Here is a 24,917-nt window from a genome sequence, read left to right on the forward strand (position 1 = left end):
GTAACTGTAAGATGCCATTTATTTATACTGCTACAGATCCTTGCAGGGCTGCAGTTTATTTGTACAGTAATAAAAAAATGCATTTTTTTCCAAAATGAAAAAGCTTGTGCCATTCTGAAACATTGGTACAACTGGAATGTTCATTAAGTGCAACAGTAGCTCTTCAAAAAAAAGCAGAATGTCATGTCTTATGGCAATAATTCTCCCCAACAAGAGGGACATTACATATACATTTACATGAAAATCATGTACTGGTTTATCCTTGCACAACCCACTTCTTTCCTCTCAGGCTGATTGTCCTCCGTTAAGTTTCTCAGGGAGAGCTGAGAGCACTCTGATACAGTAGCATCACTGCTGGGTATTCCTAATGTCAGTCATTTACCCACTTCATGGAAGTACAGGTTGGCACATATACATAACATGACAATAGAAAATAATATGTAGTAAATTAAGTTCCTGAATTTAGGTTCCAGATCTCCTTGTCGATACCAGTAGATCTAGAAGAGAGAATGAGTTTGTATTACTTAAAAAGGACAGGTATTTCTTCTGAGGAAACAGTCTACAGTAACCAGACCAGCAACTGCTAGAGCTTCTCCCCCCCCCCCAATAAAACAGCCCTGCTTCTCTGACTAGAGAAGATTAGGTATAGCAACCAGTAAAGTTCCTTAAAAATTAAGGAATACCATCTGTTTTCTTAGCAGGCTTGTGGAATATACCAACAAGACTGCAGCAAGGTGTTTCCCTTCAAAACAAGGCTGGTTTGCCCTGGTGCTAGGTTAAGTATGAAGACATGGGTGATCGTCAGCTTTGTTAGTGACTCGTTTTTCAGCACCCAAACGTGGCTGTGTCCATACAGATGAGGCCAAAGCCAGGGTTTTGTACTACACAATCTGTCATGGGTTGTGCAGGGGTTACCAACCAGGCAATGCAGAGCATGGTCCCATCTTACACAGGAGCGAACTGCAAGGATTTCAGTGTGGTGACCTTGCTAGAAAACATTTACAGGAGAAGAATGCTCTGAGTCTGAAAGACTGCGGCAGAGGAAGTAGCCACTTTGACCTGCCAGCGCTTTTTTCAGCGCTTGGGATCAACTTTTTCAGAATGCTACAGCAGTTCAGCAGAGAACCTCCGCTTTCGCATTATTTTGTGATTAATGTTTTATCTCTCCACCTCAACCTAGTACCCCAATGAAATGTCACCTGCTCTCATTTCCCTGTGCCCAATAGCTCAGGGACTTCTGCAAGTGCTAGGCTGGCCCCACTGGTTCAAGTTCAAGTCTTTTGACCCACTACCAGTCTTCTGCAGGTTAAGTCATCTCTACGTTTCCCCATCTCATTGCTCTGCTGTCCCGTTTTCTTTCTCAAAACTTTCCTGTGTTAATCAGGGTGATTGATTTCTTGCAACCACAGGAGACTTGTTATATTTAATTGCTCTCACAGGCCCTTTGGTCATTTGCACCTGGTCACACTGTACAACAGGAGAACAAAGACATTTGCACTTGACTTCTTTCAGATGGCAGCTCATGATGCCTCCTCCAAGAAAGTGAAGAGTAGAACTAGTGAGCAAAATCAGGGACAAACTTTCACAAACATAAATTTACTGACATGAAGCCACAGAGATATAAGGAGGACTGTCAGATTTTGTATGCTGGAAAGTTTTTTTAGGGCAGTGTAAAAGAAAAGAAAAAGGAACCATGTAAGCAGGTTTTATTACTATTCCAGCCACAGTCACACACTCAAAAGATTGCACGGTAAAGGTGGCGGTACTTACAAGTATGCCAGCAGAAATGCAACACAAGGAGATGCAGAGAGCAAAAAATATATTCACAGGTTTTGGAGGTAGTTGCGGGAAGACAAAAGCACTGATTAGAGTGACCTGCATGGAGGAAAACAGAGAAACACTTTGATCTCTTCTACCCTTGTGTGCAGAGCTACACACGCCCGCCCGCCTGCTCTCCCGTGCCCAACATGCAATGCCAGTGGCCCTGGGCAGGAAGTGTGACAGTCTGAGCAGTTGCAGGGGTCGGAGTCACCTACCACCAAATTTAGTGGATGACATTTAACTCTCAAAATGTGAAGAAACGGAGCAAAATGTAAAATACTCAGGGAAAAGGACTTTGTCAAAACTGCAAACTCGGGGGAAAAAAAAAATGTTTTCAAACTTTGTTACCAAACTAAAGAGTTTTGTTTCTGGCAACTGTTCTCCAAATACCCAGAAAGCCATGCTAATCTGTCCAAAAACAAATTATTTTTTTACTTTTTAATTTTTCATGTCAAAGACCCTACCCAGTGAGGATCTAGGATGAAAGGCTACTCAGAAGATCAAATTGATGACCCAAATTCAAAGCTGCCTTTTAACTAGGCTACGGAGAGAGGAAACATATTACTTGAATGTGTGCAGTCATACTTGGCTTCTGAAATTCTTCTAATGGGCAGTTTTATATGGTCCCCACAGTCTTTATGGCCATATTCTCTGCTATCCTTTGCCAACCCTGTGACATGTGTGTGTTCCCAGCTGTCCTCGGCAGCAGGCACACGAGTGTACATTGACCGTGTACAAGGCATCACTTCCATCAAGCTTTCCAATGGATGGCTGGATTCCCTGAATCTTTGCTCTCCCTAATCATCCCTGCGTCATGGCTCGCAAAAGCTGCTGCTACCACCATGCGCTGCAAAACTGAAACTCTTCATCTATGATGGCAGCGCTTGTCTTTAAAGCTAGGGGAAAGTATAGTTTGAGACGAAGTGGCAAGTGTCTCAGGAAAAAGCTAATATATAAACCTATACTTAAACAGAAGGAAAGAGAAGTAAACCGGCTCTCCTAGGTTATAAGCACTTTGTCCAGGAAAGGTCTCTCTCAGTACCTAGGTACAGCATGGACATAAGCTCAGGTCCTCACCTGCTGATGTTCTTTCAGCGTGATCAGCCCTATAATGTCACACTGGCAAAAACTGATCAGTTGTGTTGCGCACTGCCATAGGCATTTAATTGAAAATTTCACTCAAAAATTCAAGGATGGATTTGCTAGGAGCACAACCAGCAATGGTTGAATGGACTCATCTCACTCAGTCTTATCTTCTGCTGAAAAGTACAATCTGCCCAGGGACTTGAGGCATTGCATTGTAAAGAAAACAGCTACATCTTAAAAACTAGAAGATAAAATGGCTTGAAGAAAGGTATTCTTCCCCTATTGTCAAAGTCAAAGAGTTTCAAATGACAAATAGGCCAGTGACTATCGGAGCCCCAAGCTCCATCCTGTTTAGTTAGTAGAAGTTTTGCTGTCCCGTAATAGGAGGATCTCTGGGTTTGCCCTTGTCGTCTAAGGGAGACAAGAAGTGCAGGTCATGATGTGGGATACTTACTACAAGCAGCAAGGACGTTAGGCCGCCAACAACTAAATTGATGATTCTGTCCTGCAGAAGAGAGAGGAGAGTTATACACAGGCCTTGTAAAAAAACCATAAAACAGACCAGCGAACCTGCAACACCTAGAGGACCGAATAAATCAGGACCCGCATTACAGAAGGCACAGGCATGCCACGCAGCAGCAATTCGGCTCTTCATTGAGCTCTGCTGCAAAGCAAGATTTCCCTTCTGCTACCGCCGCAGACCTGGTGGAGGTTGTGCTGGCCAAATCAGACCTGGAGCCTCTTCCTTGTGCAGCAGCAACAGGTTTCTTAGTTTGCAATTGGCTTGTTGGCTACTTCCAGATCAACTGCTTCTCAATCAAGTGAGGTCTCATTTGGTGCAGCCACACGAGACACCGACCCGGCCCCAGAATCACCCCCAAGTAAGGCCCACGTCACGGCAGGGATGGGAGAGGGCCGTAATACATCACGGTGTGACCAAGGAGCCCCCGAAATGGTCAGCGAGAGCCACGTACAGACGCGCTCTCCAAAAAAACAGGAAGCAACCCAGGGCCCCTGCTGCCCAGCAGATCCCTCCGCCACTGCCCCCGAGGCACGCGAGGACGCAGAAGGACCATGGACTTCCAGGACCCGGCCAGTGCTTTTCTTTCCGGCAACCTGCCCAATTTTCCCCAATCCGTGAATCAGTTCAGGATCCAAGCGTGGAGAATTGCGCCCAGACCACGGGCAAAAGCCCAAGAAAGCTGGGACAGCCGCTGCGGCGCGGGAGGGCAGCTGGCGTAACCCGGTCCCCTTCCACTGCAGGGGCCGGTGACCAGAGCCAGAAGGGTTAAGCTCAGCAAGGTCGCAGTTAAGGTGTTGAGCAGGATCCAGTAGACAAGCAAGTGGCTTTAAAGAGAGTTTCTTTACAGTCCTGTGGCTGTTTTAACCCAAACAAACATTTATTCTGCGTGTGAGCACACGCACAAACCTGTCACGCCGTAAGAGCATTTTGATACCCTAGCAGTGGTCCACTTTTAAAGGTTTATAATAAGGAGGGCGGCTGAGAGTTTGGGTCTTCCTAACAGCACTGTTTCTGTAGGACCTCTAACAAAACGACTTGGGCAAAAAGAAAATATTCCCATTATTGCTGGGGCGTCTGCCTCCACCCCGCTCCTAGTGCTGCTGCTCTGAGCTTAAACATCCACCACCCAAGCAGGACAGCGTTGCCCACCGTCAGGTTTAACACCCGAGGCTGTTCGCTTCCCAACTAAAACACTAGAAAAACAGGTAGAGCACGAGAGATGTGCAGCGACGCACAGCTTTCCCCCCGCTGGACTCGCGCCCTTTCCCCCCTCGCAGCTTTTCATCCCCAGGCTGGCGCGTGCCCAGGAGGACGCTTTGCCCTGCAGACCCCGGCTGAGATGGTTGTAGGGAGGGAGCCTGCATTTGGGCTCAAGCCCTTGGCGACGGAAGAGGCAGCGAGGGGTCAGCAGCCGGATTAGTCGTCTCCTCTTCGTGCCGCGGGGAGGAAGGGCTAGAAAAGCAGGCTCCGAGACGGGGGAGGACGCTGAGCTGCCGGCTGCAGAGCAGAAAGAGCCAACCGCCCTGCACAACTCACCGAATACGTGTGAAATCACCGCATGGTCTCCCCAGACGGGCCGGGAGGAGGGACAGATGCACGATCATATGTGGAGAGATTATATCGTAGATAAAATCATACATCGTTAGGTTCCTCCCAATTAACTAAAGATTTGGGGGCGGCAATGCTGGGACGCTGCAAAGAATCTGTCAGAGAGCAGAAAAGACCGTTCCGTGGGAAGGGAATGACGGAGTCGAACCCCTCTGGAGCAGGCTCAGCCTGGAGCCCCAAACCGTCGGCTGCTCCGAGCAAGCGACCCGCCAAGGGGCAGCACCCAGGGCGCTGCGAGCCCCAGGGCTCCCCCTTCCCCCCGGCTGCCCCCCGGCACCAACACGGTCCGGAAACGCCCTCGGCAGGACGAGGCACTTGAGGATCTCGAGATTAGAGCAACTGATCCTGAAATCCCAGGCTCGGCACGCCGATCCGAGGCCGCATTCCCCGGCGCCCGGTGACACTTCAGCTCCTGGCAGCTTAGCCCAGCAGAAAGGTTAAAAATACATAAGCGGCGGCCAAGACGGCTAAGGGGATTGGGGCCGACGCAGCCCTTCACCTCCGCGTCCTGCCCGAGGACGCAATCCTGCCCAGGGAGAAGCTCGCAGCCATGTTAAAGCGCACAGAAACAGGCAGCGACGAGCAGAGTTTCTTACAAGCGATATAAGGAAAGGGCAGGAATAGGCAGTGCCCTGCCGGCAGGCCGCCGCGCGCCCCAAGCCACCTCACTCGAGAGCCGGTCCCAGGTCAAGGAGAGACACCCGCACACCGGGATGTCTTGGATTCAGCACAACTGATTCAGGCTGGACTTTTCTCAAGGATTACTGGGCTCTTCCTTATTATTATAACTGCTATCGTAAAAAGAAAAACAAACAAACAAAAAAAACCCCTAAGCGTGCAAGCCTGCGCACCATACCAGCAGGCGCTGCTAGAAGGTCACCTGTGCCACCTACAGAGATCCCTGATCCCTGGGGTGCAGTGCACTGTGCCAGACAACCAAGGAGCTCTGCATTTCAGTGTTGTGCCGGCTCCCCTTTGAAACGGGCCTTCTGCCTGCTCTTCTCACTCTGGAAAGGACATTCAGGAACTGGAGACACGGGGCTTGCAAGAGGGCTGCTGCAGGAGAGAGGTCCCTCTCCAGCTGCTCCTGAGGGAGGGAGATGGCATCAAGAAGGCACCAAGCTGGGCAGAATCCAGGATCCTTTGGGATCTGGCTGAGACTGCCTTGAGCAGTGGGGAAACCGAGGCAGGGCTGTCACCTTTTGCAGCATGGACCACACCTTGCACATGACAGCGACACTTTTACTCTTTGTCCCTCTTCAGCTCGGTGCGCTACATCCTTCAAGTTACTCTCTGGGAGGTTGGGAGAAGTGATACCAGTGCTGGAGCCCTCACAGCTCCGGGTCCGCACTCCTGGGAGAGGACCCATGCGGTGACACAATTGCTTTATGCTCAACCACGGACACATGCAGCGCCTGGCTCAGATAAGCCCGATGTGCAAGGAAGCTCTGCTGCATGACTCAAGAACTGATCAGTGACCATGGAGATGATCCTGGAAGTGCTCTGACAGCAGCTGCAGAAGGTACCAAGCAGCGGAGGAGGCTGCAACGTCAGAGCACTTCCAGGATCAATTCCTGTTACGGCCTCAATGGTTCTTCACTCCCATCTTGTGCTCAGCCTCTCTTTTCATTGCATTTTGCTTCCAAACTACAGTAATTAACACCCACCCGGCTAAATGTTCTTGTCATGGAAGGATCCGAGTGGTTTCTACTTTTAACTTTGCTTTCTTGAGAAATTCTGCATCTGTGACGCTTTGTCTCCTGTGTGTCACATTATCACTCGTGCTTTTGTTTTGCGTTGTCTCACACCTAGTTGTTTCCAGCACTGCAACCATAGTAACCAAGGCTGAATTTACATCTCCTTGCATTGATAGGGATTGTGTTGCAATACACAGACAACCTCCACCATCGCCCAGTCGAAGCCGGCAGGGAGCAGGGAACCAGGGAACGGCACGTCTTTGAGGCACAAGTCCTTGGAGCCTGCAGGAAGGTGGCGGGGAGAAATAACGAGGCAGAGGGAAGTCCTTTTCCTCCCTTCTGAGGTAGCTGTACCATTTTTGCTACAGGTCCTAGAAAGGCACACACAAAAGAGGGCCCAGGCTGAACAGTTACGCTTGGCCCATCTACGTCTAAACTTCCCAAACTTCTTTCGCTGTAAGATCTCCAAGGAGATCATCCTTCCTGCCCAACCAGCTAGCCCCAAAACTCTCCTGTCGCAGCTCTGATCTGCTCATATCACCGTGGAGCAGTATCCATCTCCCTAGCTCTGACAAAGCCATTTGGTCCATCCGTTTCTATGCAAAATCCTCCTGCCAAGGTCCCTTTCCTAGCTGCTCGCACTGACCATGTCACTGTGCTTATGCATCCCTCTACTGCATTTCCTTTCTCTGCTACATCAAAAAAAAAGAAAAAGAAAAAGAAAAAGCCACGTATCGTCATTTCAAAGTCAGCTATCCCCCCTTCCCTAGGACTCTCCCATTCAGCATCGAAAGGCAGCCCCAGACCAGGTCAACTCAAGACATGAGCCTCCGTCACCCACTTACCAAAACTTTTACCAGCACCACTATACCTTCTTGCAAGACACCTGCCTGCAAAGCTGTTAGACATCTTTCTTCCTTCTTAAAACTTTTCTTATAAATAATGAAGATCGAGTCATTAAGCTAGCAGGATGCTGGGATAGCTACCTATTAGACCAGCCAAAACCTCCTCTATCTCTACATCCATCTCTAGTCTCTCGCCATGTACTTTGGGCTTAAGGACTTTCTCCCTAGGAGATCCTGATGAATTGGCACGGAAGGCTGAACTCTGGCCCAGCCACCTGGGGAAACCACAGGTTGCAGAAGGCAACCACACAGGACACGGTCTCAGCGAGAGGAAGCCTGAACACCAGCCAAGCACAGCCACACCAAGTAGCCAGCAGACACCACGCAGGTTTTGCTCGTGTGTCACTGCAGCCTTGTGCTCTTCCACACAGCCTATTTGCCGAGCAGGAAGGACTCTGCCTTGCCTTGGCCATCCCTTGCAGATACTTAAGGCAGAGGTTTCTGCCAGATGGCATGGCTGCCTACACTCCAGCACTCCTTAGGAGAAGAGGACACGCGTGAACGCACACTCACGTCTCCCTAGAGACCCGCTGGTCTGCAAACGTCACCCTGCTGGTACTGCTGCCGTGGCTCAGCAGGGACAGGTCACCCAGTCGAGTGAGAGCAATGACAGACATCTCTGCAACAGGGAAGGACGGAGCGGACATGGCAGCTTGCTGCGAGCACTCGATTCCCCTGCAAAATCCCCAGGAGTTCTGGCAGCAGCAATACAGGCTTGGCTCCCCACCTGGAAAAGCGGCAACCACTTTCAGCTGTGGGTAGGATGCCCAGCACCTTCCACGTGACATGTGGGATTAACTATAACTGGAGACCTCTCCTATCCAGAAGGTACTGCACGGAAAAGAGCTAGGTAGCTCTAGGAATGACACTGAGGCTACCTCCAGGCATTACTCAGGATAGTGAGGACACACGTCTGCTTGGACACGTCTTCCTGTTACATAGCAACAACGGGCAATAAATTACACAGAAAGTACCTTCAGAAACGCTGGACACCAGAGGATCCTACAGAGTCCGGATGGAGCTCCTCCGTTTCTCCATCTCTTTCAACTTTGGTCATTTGAGAATTGGGGTCTTTTCCCCCAGAACCTCCACGAGGCTTCCCAAAATCTCTGACCAAGGACTGTCCCTGCCCAGTGCACAGCTCCAGCAAACCTCTCCACGTCCAGAGCTTGCCGTCGGGGCAGGTCGCTGATGGGGGAGAGCCGGGGCCGGGGGAGACTGCCACGTGCGGGGTTTCGCCTCCGCGTGCCAGCACGTTCTCCCAACGCTTGCAGCGCCCAAGCCCTAGGCTGCGAGGAGAGTTTCGGAACAGCAAGTGCGACAAAACCTTTTTTGTCCATCACTTATCATCCTCGTGGAGGTCCCAAGCATTTGGGCAGGGATCCCATTTCCAGCCTGGATGCCTCCTCACATCCTATATCATTCTTTTTTTCCCCCCCAAATTTGGCTGGTGGCTTGTACACAACAACGCCAGCAAAATTTTTACAACAAAACTAACCAGAAACACTGAGTTAACATCTAAACAAGAAAAACCTCAGAGATCTTCTCTAAGCCAAGTGATAAGCAAACACTGAATGCAGGGAAGTGCTACCTATTTTTTTTTCCTAGCATTCCTAGAGAGAGACTCCATCGAGCAGATCTTGGCCGGGAATAGCGTGAGCACCGTCTCCGCTGCGACATCATGCCCCGTCCGCCTTCCAAACCACCAGCCTGTGCTGGGGTCCAGCCTCAGCATCTCCCTCAACCCAAAACGTTTTGCTTTCGGCATGCTTTCAAAAGCACGTTTCCTAAAGCTCATTGCTCACTTGGAAAAAACAAAAAACACTGTCATTTTAGAAGCATTCCCAAGTATTTGGGCAGGCGGGATGACCGATTTTATTCACTTTTGTGAATTATTTCAGTCAATTTCCACCTGCGTCTTTCCAAATACATACATACATGTGTGTGCATGTATATATATACACAAATATATATGTGTGTGTGCATATATAGATATACACACACACACATATATAGATATACACATGCGCACACCTATCTATTCGTTACTTTTCCCGAGGCGCTACCAAGGGACAGAACCGGGACGATACCCACCCGCAGATGCGTAACAGGCCGCGCGCCCCCGTTACGCCCGCGCACCCCGGCGCCAAGGTCGCCCGGGCCTGGCGGTCGCCCCAGGCTCGCGGCGCGTGGCGAACGCCCCCTCCCCAGCCGAGCGGGTGTCCCGCCACCTTCCCGCCTACGGAAACCGCGGCGGCCGGGCGGGCGGCTCCCTCGGGGACCGGCACCTGAGGAGCTGCCACCGCCGCGCGTGGGACCCCGCCCTGAGAAAAATATTATTATTAATAATAATAATAATAATAATACGATTGCCCTAAAGGCACTCACAGCAGCAATCCCCCGCCCCCGCCCGGCCCCGCAGCTCGGGGCGGCCGCAGCGAGGGGGCGTCCGGCTGCACTGGGGGGGGCCGGGGGGCAGTGGGGGGGTCCCCCCATTTTTTTGAGGTTGTGGGGGGCTTTTTTATTTTTTTCTCTTCGTTCAGGGGGGTGATCGTTTCGGGGGAGTTTCTGCATTTTAATTTTGTTGCTTGAGGGGATTTTAGGGTTTGGAGGGGGTGTCTTTTTTCGGGGGGGGGAATTGTGTTTATTTTGATTTGGGGGGGGAACTCGATTTGTTCGGGGGGGAATTATTTTTATTTGGGGTATTTTTGTTTAGGAGGAGGGGGGATCCTTTCCATTTCATTTCGGGGGGGGGGGTCTTTCTGCATAGTTTTTTCCCCCCCAGGGGAATTTGGGGGAGGGGGTGTTATTCTGGGGTTCTTATTTGAGGCGGTTCTTTTCGTAATGGGGGGGGGGGCTATTCGGCGGGGGGGGGGGCTTTGCCGTTTTGTCCTTTGGGCCGTTAGATATATATATATATGTTTTGCTTCTTGGGGGTCTTTGGCGGAGGAGGGGGGAGGCTGCTGGCGGGATCCTTTTCCCCCCCCGCCTCCTTTTCGGGGTGTTATTTTCATTTCCCCTCCGACCCCCCCCCCCGCCCCCCCGAGCCGCGGCGGGGCCGCCCTTACCCGGGCCGAGGTCTCGCCGAAGAGCGGCCGGTTGTCCAGCGCGCCGGTGCCGTAGCTGCGGGCGGCGAAGCCCTCCATGGCGGCGGCGGGGGGCGCTGAGGCCGCCGGCGGGGAGCCCGCGGGCGACGCGCCCTCATGCTGCGCCCCGCGCGGACCCGGCCCGGCCCGGACGCCGCCCGCCGCCCGGCCCGGCCCGGCCTCGGCTCGGCCTCGGCGCGGCGGCTCCGCGCTCCCGGCGGCTCCGCGCTCCCGGCGGCGCCGCTCCGGGCGGAGCGCGCCTGTGCGGAGCGGAGCGGAGCGGAGCGGAGCGCTGCGCCCGCCGCCGCCGCCGCCGCCGCCGCCTGCCGAACTTGGCGCCGGCGCCGGGCCTTGCCCGCCGCGGCTGGCTGCGGAGAAGCCCCCACCTTGTTTTATTGTTATTAATTATTTATTATTATTTATTTTTAAACATTTCGTGCTGGCAGGGCCTCCCCGCTCCCCGCTGCGATGTGCGCGAAACGGGGCGGGCGGATTATCAGCCAGGGCTGAGAGATCTGCGACAGTAGAAACATTTTTTGCTCCCTGTCTTAGCCCAAGTTTTTCCCTCAGGTTCACGCGGGGAAGTTCAGTCCCAGCATCCCCATTTAGCTGAAAGCTTGCTGCTGCTCTTCCGGAGCTGGAGAAGGGTTTGCACGCGTGAACGCCCGCGTCGCTTTTGGCTTTGTTACCCCCCTTTTTCCCCCCTAGCTTAACTACATCAATTGCTCGCATGAAACGTATTTCCTCGCGGATATGCCTCGGCTGCCATGGCTACGACACTTCTCCAAGTGTGTTTTAGGATAGGAATGAAACAATTAAGGTGCGCTGAATGTTACGGCTCCTAGGACTGATTTTACTACTCAGCGACTCTCTTCCGTTGTCTCCACACCGTTGCTCTCTCTCTGGCTCTCCGGTAGTTCCCAGGGGTTTCTTGCCCTGAAAGGCAAATTCCACTAAGTATCGCTGGAATTTTTGTAGAAATAACATGGATGTTTCCTTCTTGCTGGGTAGAAAAGATTTTAAAGGCCAGCTTCATAGATAAAATGAAAAAAAAAAGCCCCTAGTATCAATTGCCTGTTCACTTCCCACTACCTGTTCGGGTGGGGGGTCCGATTCCTGCTCACCCCAATCACCAAAGGTCGCACACTGAGCCCCCATCAGGGCGCCAAAGGTGGCCTGACCAGTCTGGTGACACACGTCACCTCTCTTGCAAAACCCTTCGCTCCCTCGAGCCTCGGAAGCGGCGCGGGGCCCACGGTCTGCACCCCGGGGCTGCCGGCGCGTTTGATCGGTGGCTCCGCTTCAGCCACTTGTGGTCAGCGTGTTTGAAGACCAAAGCACTGCAGCTTCAAAGACAAAAGATGTTAAATTCACGCAAGGCTTCCTCTGAGCTTGACTTTTTCCCTGAGCCAAAATACTGGGAGGAAAGTCGTAAACTCCTCCTGTACCACCCTGGCATTTGCTCTCACGCTCCCTGTTTGGTGAAGAAGGGTTTCGAGACTCAGTGGAGAGACTCTTCGGGTGCTTTTGATCCACTCATAAAAAAAAATCCCATGCAGAGAAAAGTGCGACTTACTGACACAAATGTTCTGGACTTAGAATAGCTCTACAGAAATCTTAGTTTTACAGTCGTTATAAAGCGCTTGGATATAATCCCCGGCAGTCTCTGGCTTTGCCTAGACTGAGTTGAGTCTGGGCTGCAAGCACGCACTTAAAGAGACTTAAAGGCAGAGGGTTTTTTCCCCCTTTCTCCTTGTCCTGCAGCTCTCTTGCTCCTCTCCTGCTGTGCAAGAGGTCGATGCAGCCATCTGGCAGCTAATGCAGCATTACCATTGCTGCACAGGACAGTCTTGAGACCTGAAAGAAAACGCAAAGCTGTCCCTGCTGCCAGGTAGTTTTGGTTATGCACCAAATTGCATAGTCCAGCCAGTCCACGGGGTCTGGCCTATAGCATAAGGTGACAATATTTGAGGGGCTAACAACCAACTTCTCTCCCCTACCCCAAAACAAAATACCCAGCAATTTCAGTGTTGGGAAATAAAGCTCTTAGAAGTTTGGCAGTGATATCACGATGACACTTTTCCCTACCTTGGGTCCATTTGTTGTGTGTTTAAAGATAATTTCTGAGTATTTACATTGAAACATGCTTTGCAAGAGGTCCCTTCTTCGATGCTCATTTCTGCCTCCGCTCCTTGCCTGCGTCTCCACGTTGTGCAGGCAGCAAGGGTGTACAAGGCAGTGCTGAACCCACGGGCTAGCACAACTTGTTAGCACTACTTCTACAGATGGTCCACATCCAGAAAGTTTGGGTGGGGATACGGATCACAGGCCTTGGGCAGGTGCAGGGCCATGGCAGGGCTGGAGCCCAGCACTGCTGCAGCATCGCGGGGCAGGGACTGACAGCCCTCGGCTGGGCTGAAACAGGGCCTGTGAATGCCCTTGGGGCCTCGACACGGGCAGTGTGAGGGTGTTACGTTCAGAAGTACAGAGACCTCCTCAAGGTACCTAAGAACTGGAGAAAGTCAGAAAACTCCTCAAGGCTGGGAGCACTGCTGAGCTCCCAGGTCACCTCTACAACACCTTGAAACCCTCCTTCCCCATTACCCGCATGGTTCCTGAAGAGCACCGATGCTCTCCAGAGCTGAAGGAGCTGATCTGCAGAGCTATCTTGCTTCCAATTAAAAAACTGACGAGAAGGATACATGGCAGCTTGCAGGAAATATTGAGGGTTGCATACTGTCTGGCTCGACCCAGGGAAGCACTGCATTATTGGAGGAGAGCTATTGCAGGAGTCCCATGTGTCACGTACTGTATTTATGCTTGGAGATGGCTCAATGTGACAAATGGACCCAACCTCCTTCAAGAACAAACAGCTAGTTACAAATAATTAAGAATAGGTGCAAAACAGAGGGAAAAGGTGAGGAAAAATGCAAGCTGTTACTTGAACAGATATAGCATATATAGATAGTTAATAGATAAGGTGACAATGCCAATCAATGACACTCAAAAATACACTCTGCAGTACTTGGGGTTTATCAGACTAATAAAACCATCTACCTGTTGTTTTGCCAGTGGTTTCACTTGTGTAGTTCAGTTCACAACCCTTTTACAGTTCCGGCTGAGCTGCTAAGCTGTGCTTCAAATTCTTTAGGACATAAACTGACAAAAGGTCCCACTTTATTGCTTCCTCCCTTCAGTGTCCCATCAGTGTCTCCAGCACCTGAAGCTCTAGGATTCTGGTATTTAAGATACTTTTTAGACTGATCAGGAGTAAGAAGACAGGATTTTATCACTACCTGTGGTCCCACCACCACTGCAAAGGCACTTCTTAGAAAGGCTGCCCTCCTCACTGCCTTGGAAGTCCACCATGGGCCGTGAGATCAGAGCCACGAACCAGAACAAAGTACATCATTGGCCATAACTAACCCAAACAAAACCTTGAAGGGGACAACCCAAATGTTTAGGTGTCCGTGCTGAGATCAGAACAGAGGAGTTACTCAGCCCATGGTTTGATGTAATATCTCAGTTCTGTACACCTTCACTTACCCAGTCCGTACTTCCCTCCTGGACCACTTGACTGGATATCAAAATGCTTTAGCAGGTGACACATTCGATTAGTAGGCAGCAACACGAGTTTGATGAATGAGGATCTGATTGAGCCATTAATGTATTAGGCTCAATAGATAACATAGCGGTTGGCTCAGCAAAGTGTCTGGTTTCATGATACAAATGGTTGGATAAATTGTGTATCTCTTTCAGTGGATGACAACACTTGTTCAGCAAATGCTGCTCATTTTGCTGGGTCCTCTTGCTCAGTAGGACTCACATTTAGACTCACATTTAGATCATTACATGAGATAGGTCCTGAAGCCGGTCTGCTTCTTCTGAGCGATGGTATTGCACAGTGGAAAAGTATCTGAGAGCAAGACTGCTGGTTTCTGCACACAGTCCAATTCACAAGTTTTTTTCTCTCTTTCAGTGCATGATGTAGGTGAATTCCTTTGGAGGTTAGTATTGAGTGACTCTTTGTAGCAATAGTCCTCGGGGAAGGGAAAAAATAAGTTAAGATTCTAAATTTTGGGGGGAAATTGTTTATTTAAGACTATAGTGGAATAACAGTAGACAGATCAACACATACTTATCAAGACTTATCACACACTTGGGGACTAACTGGAATTTCTGCCCTAAGCTGCGAATTCCTCTGGTAGAAAATGGAAAGGAGGAGAAAGCTTTAAGGATCAGTCATATGATATCCATAAGCCAATGTGGTATAACAATGGCAGAGGCTAATATGATCCCGGGTGAGGAATTTTCACAGGCAAAAAGGAAGAATTGCTGCCACTATACGAGTTATGGCTCTCACAAGTAGTGAGATCCCAACTGGAATACATCGTTCTGGTCACTTGACTCCAGGATAGACTATTTTGTTCTGAAATAGGTATTGTAGGATGAACAGGACAAGGCAGGGCCTATTTTATGAGAGAAGACTGAAATGCTTGGCTTGGTCAGCACTGCAAAAATGAGGCCAGAAGGGATACTGCTGTTTTTATACTCAGTGTGGGAAGAGGTGAACACTAGAGAATGAGATGTTTAAGCTAATGGGTTTTGTTGGCACAAGAACAAATGGTTATGAATGGTGCACCTGTAGTATCGTGTTCAAAATGGAAGATTTCAATCGATCAAAGGAGAGAAGCTCTAGGACAGGCTTTCAGGCAGAGTTGTGGTGGCAGACCCTATTCCATCTATTGCACTTTAATGCGATTGCTTTGGTCCCTCTCCTGCAGTCAGAGCTCAAAGAACAAACCCTGCTGACATCAAGAGGACTTATACACAGCACATGAATCAGAGCGCAGGATGGGGTATGTTTTTGGCTTTACCTCCACCCTATCCCCTGAGCTCCTATTTTAGAGTTTGTCCAACTTCTGAAATCTCCCTTGGAAAATGAGACCATGCCTCTAGCCCTGGCACATGTGGCTAAAGACCTCCCTACCTTAACATTTATGTTAGCGCTCAAAAGGCATGTCTCACCCTCAACGAAACTGCTATAAATCTTCTGAATGGATACGCTATGTCTTGGTTGGGCAATGATGCACAGAGCAACGGGGATGTGCAGGGTGTCAGCGCTGTGTCTCCGCTGCTGCTAGCTAATGTGCCAGCTTGCACAACTGAGCTGTTGGTTTAGTTTTCTGCCAGTTTTCAAGGCGGAGGGGATGCAACCATCCTTATTGCCCGGTACAGTCGAACAAATGATAAAATGGCTTTGGCCATTTGCTTAGCAATTTGTTCTCCTTCCCATACAAATGTTCTTTGTAAAATCTGAATCAAGCGATATTGTCTGAGAATAAAGACAAGGTGCTCACATGCATCAGGTTCAAAATGAGAGCCTTCATTACTGCCACAAGTTTGACACTCCATAGCACCAACTCATTTCTTTCTACAATTTAAAATAAATAATCTTCAGAGAAAATTAGGTAAGCTCTTCTGGTCATAAATAAAAACCTACCTGCTTTTTATGGACAATATAATTTATAAGGAAATCTCAGATGGTATAACATTGCACAGGTTTGTTCTGATCAGGTTGGGCACAATTTCTCTTCCCTTGTTCTTGTTTAGTACACTGTATTTTTAATCAAAAATGGCTGTGTTTAAGTGTTGAAGCAGTTTCCAGGTTTACATACTGAGCTTGAGGTCTCCTTTCGGAAAATTAGTCCTGGCATTGCTTCCAAGTAGTAATTTTGGCCCATAAATTGCAAAGAGCTTTGGAGTAGCTTGAGAACATCAGCACCATAGACTCATAAGAAAATATATACTGCCTCCTGTCTAATATTTTATTTATTTTAAAGGCCATCAAGTGTCTTTCCCTGTACTCTGAGTGGAGATTTAATTCAGTACACATATGAAAATTTTAACATCTCCCAAGGCTAATTATATATCATTGTCATAGATGCCGCTGCTTCCGTAATTCATCAGCTAGCTAGCTGGTGGAGTCCCAAGGTGGAGGTCCATAACTCATCTGCGCAGGCAATACTGTCTGTAGCTCTGCACTGACAGCCCTCTGACGTTCTGCGTGTCCTTTCAAGAGATCTAATATGCTGGGGTTTCTAACAAACACATCAATTTATCCTGTAGCTCTCTATTAGCACTGGTTTTATAATGCTGCAGTTTATCTCAGTTCCAGCTCCAACAGCAGCAGCCACTGCTCTCCCACCTCCTTCCCTATAGCATTTTCAGCTTCTCAGTGCTGCCTGTAGTGATTACAGCCTGATAATTGGCTTTGCACCATTAAATCAGCCTTCAGCTCCCAGCATCATGGCTCTTCAACTCTTCTATTTGGCATGCTTTTTCCAAAAGGATAAGGTTTTCATTGGAGCTTTCTAACAAAGCTTTAGCAATCAGAAATTCCTGCAGGGCCCGGGTGCTATTTTCCCCTTCTTTTTTAAGCCCAAAGGAACCTGATGGACAAACACGCCTCTTTACAATGGATGTTAAACTCATCTCTGTCCTAACAAACCATCAAGCAACCGCCAACCTGAGCAAATGCTCTAGAAGAAAAAAAAAAAGGACGCGATGATTGTGGCACAGAGATTCCACTCTGTTGTTCCTGAAGGAGGTATGGTTCGTCTCCATCCACAGAAGGGGTCACCCCCACAGCACACCACCGGTGGGAAAACTACCTCAAGGACCTCCAGCATTGCTTGTATCCCTCACAAGAGCTGGGGGCTTGAGTTTTTCCAGTGAATCCCTGCAACACCAAAGTTGTACACTTCTCATCTTTGCACGTGCCCTGGGGATGGGCTCTGCTGGGCACCGTCCTGGTGCTGTGCTGGCCGGAGAGCCGGGGTCCTCGGGCATTTGCAGCGTCCGTAGCCAGCCGTGACTGCCCTTGGCCCACATCAGCCCTTCTCAGCCCTTCCCATCAGGGCAAAGCAGTTCAACAGGGAGGAAGAGATATGGGGTTAGCAGAGCCGAAGGGGGAAGTGTGGTGGCAGGAGCCAGCAAAGGATGTGAAAAAGCCCCGAGAAGAACCAGGGTTTCACGAGGTTACTCAGGAAAACAGAACAGAAACCCAAACCTTTGCATTTCGTAATTCCCAGGATCAGTTTTACTTAATAGCTGTCTGCGAGGACCAAAATGTTTTTAAAATGATACCAAGAGGAGTTACAGATATCTTCACACTGTAAAGAACAAACCCAAAATTCAGCAAAAATACTTCTAGCACGCCCCATCTGTAACCTTCTCTGTAACCCTGCTCCCTTCTCTCAGCAGCTGAGTCTCTCCCTTACAGTTTTCAGAGATTTTCCTATAAACGAGGCTCTGCACATTATTTTACAGTTAATGGAAAAATCAGCTAGCAGCCAGACACGAAGGGCAGATTGTCACCCGGGGGAATCGGCAGTGTTAAAACAGCACGGATGAGCCCCGGGGTTGCCCGACCTGCCGGGCCGACGCGAGGAGCCGGCAGCAACCAGCACCTACGGATGGACGTTACGGTCGTGGGTTGCGATATGAGTGAGAAACGTTAGCACAACAGCAGGGGGCGAAAAATCACAACTTTTTGTCGTTTGAAATAAAGGAAAAGTTTCAGGTAGCTATAGGGCAGTCAGCAGAGGGAGACACGAGCTCACGTAATCTGTACGTAACCTCAACCTGTTTCCTCCCTCATAGCCTGTAAAATGCAGACAGCAGTTTTAAGTACTACCACAGAGCTATTTTATTTTACTTTTTCTACATTTATGTTTTAATCTTTGAGATCAGATGAGAGATAAAGCAAATAAAGAAGCTGAAACGTATGAAGTCATGGATATGTTGTTTGACTTGCTCATTATAACCTTGTCTCTCCGACAGATTTGCCAGGAGTTTGAGTTTCATGGGATTGTGGATTCTCTCTCTTTTATGTTATCTCATTTAATGTATCACAGAAGCTTTATTATCTGCTCCTTCATACCCCAAAATCACAACTGAAAGAGTCACAGCATTTGATAAAAGAAGATTTAGAGGAATCAGTCTTTCTTTTCTTTTTTTTTTTTTTTGAGAAAAAAAATCTTCACAATGATAAATCTTAAAAAAAAAAAAAAAATCCCTTCTTATCTTTTGATAAGTGTGTAGGCAACTTAGTAACATCCAGAGTGCCTCTTCAGTTTGGTGGCAGACTTTAAACAAGTGTGTACTGGTGAGCCCTTCTTCAAAACACCCCTTTTAAGGGTAGAAGGGAAAAGACACTAACGGTCATGAGTCATTTCCGTGCTAGGAGCCTTTGAGCAACTGAACTAGTGACACAGGTGCAGACAGCAGCTAAACCTGCCCTATCATTTGCTGAATTTTCAGAACAGGCTGTGAAGACCCTGAGAGAGTGGAAGAAATGTCACACCTGCTTTAGGTGAAGTCTGGATTGGTATGTATTTCATAAAGAAAAAAAAATGCTACTTTCAGTAAATCGCAGAAAGAGAGACACAGAACAACAATACCACCTCCTGATTTTGCAGGTTTTTTTCTCTTATCACTTAAACCTTCCACAGTGGGACAAACAGGAAAGAAAGATCTCTCCCTCTTTGTCCTTCCTAATTAGCAGTATATGGTCTTACTTTCAGCGCTGCATCCTTCCCACGGTGTTTTTCAATGATCCCTGCTGTGGACCGCTCACTTCTTTCTTCTTCTGATTAAACTCTACGAGGTGCCCAATTTAGAAAGTGCTGCAGCTACAACTTCTGAACTGAAAAGCTGGTCATTAAAATCTCATTTACGCAGGGGAGCTATTATCTTATTAAAAACGGATTTTGCAGCGTCAGAGCAGCCCCTCCCATCCGAGAGGCATGAAGCACTCCGCTGGCACCTTGCACAGCACAAGCCTCTGCTCTTCCCCAGTACCTCTAGGCTGCGACCGATGGTTTTGGTCAGAAACTGTCTTAGCCCTTGGGAGGTAAAATAAGATGTTCCAGAAACAAAACCTCCAAAGTGCCTATTTCTGTATCATTCCTTTGCCTTGTACATACTGGAACTATGTTGACCCTCCATAAAACCTCTGGCAAATCTCCAGTTTTCCGGAGTTTGTTAAGATCTAAAATTAGCGAACAAGAGAGCTCTTCGGCTACTGGTCTTAAGTCACTGAGCATACATTACCCTGGACCTTCTGAGTGGAAAGTATTTATATCTAGTAAGTAACGCCTCACATCCTCCTCAGTTACAGATGGCAAATTATTTCATCCAGCATGGGATGGATGGATCCTCCTACTTTGTTCTGAAATAGAAAAAAAAAAAAAGTAATTATGAATATTTTTCTGGGTTTTTTTTGTTCTGATAGATACAAGTGGTAAAATTGTAAACAACAGGGAACTCGTTCCTAGGCTATGATTCCTAATGCCATTTTAAAGTCTTCTATCTTTAGCATGACTGAGCTTTTATATTTCATCTATTTCTTTTGCCTTGCTTTCTCAATAATCTGTTTGCACTGTACATATTATTGATTAATATCTCTTCTAAATATGTCTTCTAAACTCATCCTTCAGATACATAAATCTTTTTCCATTGAAATATTGCCCTGGTCTGAAAAAAATATTAATCCAATGACCTTCTAAATAAATAGCTGTCTTTGTGGCTGCAGCTAGAGCTCTAGATCTTTCTCACTTGTTGAGGGCAAAGTTATAAGTAATGGGCTACCACAGAGATATTTCATGTATTGTAATGAGCGTTTCCTCAAAACAGTGATTTTCAGCTGTTGTACTGAGACCTGTCCGTTTCTGAAGAATCCATGGAAAGACACACACAGCATCCCAGGCACGTACCTCCTAGCAGCCGCAGCCCACTGTCGGCTTTTCCCTACGCGCATCCCAATGTTGGATGTTCCCTGAAAATGTCATGCATTTGGCACAACCATGCCCCTCGGGGCACCCCAGTAAGTCTTTTAGCCACCCAGAGCAAAAGTTAAGAACCTGCCATATATGAAATCTGCTTGCTTTTTGCTCCATCCCCCTGCAAAACCAAGCTGCTGCCCCAGCATACTTATCCACCCAACTTAGTGACCCAGCACTCACGTTCCTCACACCAACCATCCCAAGGCAGGCACTTGGCAGGCTGGTTCAGGACTATTCAGTATAACAGAAATAACAAATTACAAGGAAAACTAAATAAACACACAGACACACACACACATTAATGAGCAGGTGATAAGAGACAATAATGAAGCCCAGAATTCTTCAGGCACCGACTGATGGGCCACTGAAGGAACGAGGCAGGCACAGCCCTGGAGAGGGTCAGCCTCCACTTCCTTACTGATAGGAAGAGGGAAACAGGATTATCATGGCTATTAGGGGATATTTGAGAGGCTCAAGAGACTGTGCAAAACTTACTATGGGATGTTTAGGGGAAGGGTGAAAGGTGGAGAAAGGGAAGGATCAGGATAGAATAAGTACAGAAAAATAGTGAGGAGGAGGGGAGAGAGGGGCCAGTAGGGTGCGAGCAGGCTGCCATACGTCCCAACCAGTGGAGAGGAGCGGCAGGACTGTCCATACCTACATTTACATGAGTGGTGTCGGTGTTTATGCGAGTGCTGCTAAATGCAGTGCTCTGCCTGTGGTGGTCTATGGGGCCAGCTGTGTTAGTGTCCTGTGCACCTCTCCGGAGTATATGCTCAGCCTTGCTACTGGCCAAACTGGCAGAGGGAAGGGCAGCCACATCCATTGGCCTGGGATGGAGAGACCTCCTGGGTCCCCAGGCACACTGGGTCAGGTCTCAGAGCCAGGAAGGAGAAGCCGCCAGCCCCGAAGTCTGCGGGATTCAGTGGCAGCCATAACATCCCTAACAGTTTGGCCATTCACTTCACAGCTCTAATACTAAACACATTTGTTCTCTTGTATGCTTAACGGTTTGAGATTTAAAAGAAAACCATTCAAATTCAATATGCAACTATTATACATTCCCCTTGGTGGAATAATGTCTTCCTTATAAGCAATATCCTAGAGCTATATTGCAAGCAGAGATAGCAATATGAAAAATTATTGGGGCTTATTGAAAAAAGACACAAAACCCACCAACCAGCAAAGATGCTGCATTCCAACACCACATGTATATTTATACTGGATGAACAGTATCCATAAAAATAGTTATGTTTGACCAAGTTTACATTGCAGGATTTTCTTGTGCGCCAACCCAGAACTCCCCTGACACTAGGCCTTCACCAGTCACCCTACTGAATGCTGTTCTTGACCCTGCTGTCCTTCTCAGTGGATCCATTACTTAAGAAAGCAAATGCAAAGCCTTGAGAGCAAAAAAAAGAAAATGTGTTATTCAGCAGTTACAATTTGCCATCAGGTGCTCAAGACAGACAGGCAGACTGCTAGCAGGGCAGCTCCTACCAAAAACCATGTAGTAGAGAGATGGCAACACGGCAGAAGAAAACACAGCAATGCAGTTCAAGCGGCTTTCACACAGACTCCATACGGATCAGCCAATGCGAGGACCAGCGATATCAACAGCCATTGCGTTACAAAGTTGTCACTAATGAATCTGAAGCCAGCCACAATCATTTTCAACACTTTGAAACAAAGGAACCATGTCTGAAAAACTACAAGATTTGAGGTTCTTCAAATGCTTTCAGAGTTGGAAAGAGAATTGTCCTCTTGGAAAAGTTTGTTTTACCAGTTGTTATGTGCTTATAGTTTTTTTTTTTTTTTAATGTGCTTATAGCTACTAAAGTTCATCATGAAAAATACTTATCCAGTTTTTCTAATGCAATGCAAGTTATTTATCTTGATAATTCATGTGAACTATTGTGTCACCCTGACAACGAACCATGGCTTCCCCAGGTTGCTTACTTCCAATACTCTTTCAGAACTTAGTGACCTTAATTTATGATGCAAGTAAACTTAATTTTCAACATGCTTAACAAAACAGAGGTGACAGACAAGACATTTCAGTTATGGATTTATCAAATAAAAGAAAGCTCTGATACATTACAGATTTTTGACTGCTTTTGGACCAAAAGAGTTGACATCCAACGTAACAGTAACAGAGGAACACTTATTAGTGCTAAAGTGACAGCTTCATGCTCAATAAGCACAGCTAAATACAAAATCCACTTGAGGAAGAATAACCCAAGCAAATGTCCAAATATACTAGATTAAAATTATTCTGCGATTGCAGACAAGCTTCAGTTCAGGCAAGAATTCCTGCACCTGTTTCTTTTTAAACAGAAAAAGGAACCCCTTTCCTTCACAGCTAAAGCCATAACAGTCTTAAGGTTACTTACAACCACTTTTTTTTTGTAGTTATTTTAAGTATCCTTAATTGGACTGAAATATGAATACAAACTGGATGTCAAAAGATAATTACAACTGAAACTGTCACTGACACTATAAAACCTGCTTTTTTGCCTTGAAGTGAATGAACTCTGAAATAAAATATCAGGGCTGAGAAAGGCTCTCTTTGTAAACCGGTCCTATGTACTAATTCCAGAGCTTTTTGTTCCTATTCACCCCACTGATCTTTTAAATGACAGTGAGATTCAGCCTTTAGCACACTGACAAAACAGAAAAATGTTGGTAATAAAAATCTAGGTAACTCATTCTCTCACAGCTAGAAGAATCTGCCAACTCATACAAAACTGGCATTTCAGAAGTGAAACATGAATTCCAGTGCTACTTGTTTGACATGAAGAAACCCCAGCAGGTGTATGAAATGCACATTCATTGTTTTAAGACAATACAAGAGAGAAAACATCTAACAGTACCACAGAAATATTTAGGTTTAGTGAGGTAAAATGGGAGAAGCCAGGAATCTTTGATACTTGTTTCAATTTAAAAAGTCTGTGTTTAAAAATAATGTTGAGTTAAAAAAAAAAAAAAAAAAAAGCTACCTGCAGTTTTAACTCCTGTTCTTTAATACCTAACTATCTCTTTCCTATAGGTCAAGAAAACGGTTGCATCAAATTCATTCTTAGTTATTCTGTGTGTCAACAGCAATAATTTCTTGATAATCAATAGACTTGAATTGGCTATACTGCACATCCATACATATGTAAAGTTTTTTCATGTCCACTAGAAGAGTTCTGTTTAGGAATCCATGAATTGAAAAAAGTCAGATCCACTACCTTAAAGTGACAAAATAGATGGATTATCTTTATAATTGTTCTGTTCACATTGTTTGTTTGCAAGGCATGCAAAAAGTCTTCTCTGAAGTATGTCCTAAAAAACCCGAAAGAGAGGTAACCCAAAAAAGAGAAATCATAATGAAAGTCTGAAGTGAAATGGTTTCACTTTATTAGTTATTATTTATTAGTTTATTAGCTGTATTATTAGATAATTAAGGTGCCTAGATCATCTTCATCTGATTTCAGTGAGATCTTCTGAATATTGAATATTCTAAATACTTATTTTGACTTAGAGTCATAAGTCTTCTATTTTGCATCTGAAGTTGGTCAGCATCTTAGGTTCAAATGAAAGACAACTATCCATAATATAGTCAAATGTACACTGCTGTATAAAACATCTGCATGCTGACATCCTAATCCATGTCCAAAACATGCTTAACACAGTCCTTTGCTTTGTAGTCTAGAGACAGGAGATGTAACACTTTTGTGCAACTATCATGAACACATCTACTGGTTTAGATAATAATAACCTGTTCTACGGGCCAACCATCTAAAGACTTTTGGCATCTTAAAGTATTATACCTAAATTCCCTAATAAATGAAAAGCAAGTATGATGTAGTTTGTCAGGTCTCAGAGCATCCACATGGACAGCATTCACAGAGCTGTTGGCACAGTAACGTGTTCAAAGCAAATGTTACAGATCTACATTCAGAAGAAATGAGTTGTGCCCACAAGGGCCAGCTTCTCTCCATTCAGAACAAAGGGTATCTAAAAGACATGCTCAGGTATAGAGGCTGACAATGTAATATCTGAAATCAGATGAAGTGAATCCTGCCCAGAGGTACAACACATCATTTGTTTAAGTTACCTCACCTTAAATGTTACTCAGGTTGTGTTTCACGTTCTCCTTGCAGCTCCATATGTCACTCCACAACATATATACTTTTTTTTTCATAAAAAAAGGCATACGCTACCAAGTCAACAAGTACTTCCTCCTCAAGTTATTAATACTTACACCTTAAAAAAATACTTTGGGAATACCTTATACCTGACTATGGTCAGAAATACAATTTTATTATGACGGTTACCATCACAATAACCAGCTTTTA

The 24,917-nt window shown here is 47.0% G+C and overlaps 1 protein-coding gene across 1 annotated transcript; it reads right to left on the bottom strand.

Moving 5' to 3' along the window:
- Window positions 1–2: 2 nt before the first annotated feature.
- Window positions 3–10,786, bottom strand: TMEM243 (transmembrane protein 243). The gene is made up of 4 exons (XM_067316923.1): window positions 10,709–10,786; window positions 3,362–3,412; window positions 1,771–1,875; window positions 3–497 (listed from the first exon to the last, which is right to left on the bottom strand). Exons 1-4 carry the CDS (start codon window positions 10,784–10,786, stop codon window positions 375–377), a joined length of 357 nt encoding a protein of 118 aa, XP_067173024.1. The 3' UTR covers window positions 3–374.
- Window positions 10,787–24,917: the final 14,131 nt, after the last annotated feature.

This window comes from Apteryx mantelli, chromosome 1 (assembly GCF_036417845.1).
Source record: "Apteryx mantelli isolate bAptMan1 chromosome 1, bAptMan1.hap1, whole genome shotgun sequence".
NCBI classification, from domain to species: domain Eukaryota; kingdom Metazoa; phylum Chordata; class Aves; order Apterygiformes; family Apterygidae; genus Apteryx; species Apteryx mantelli.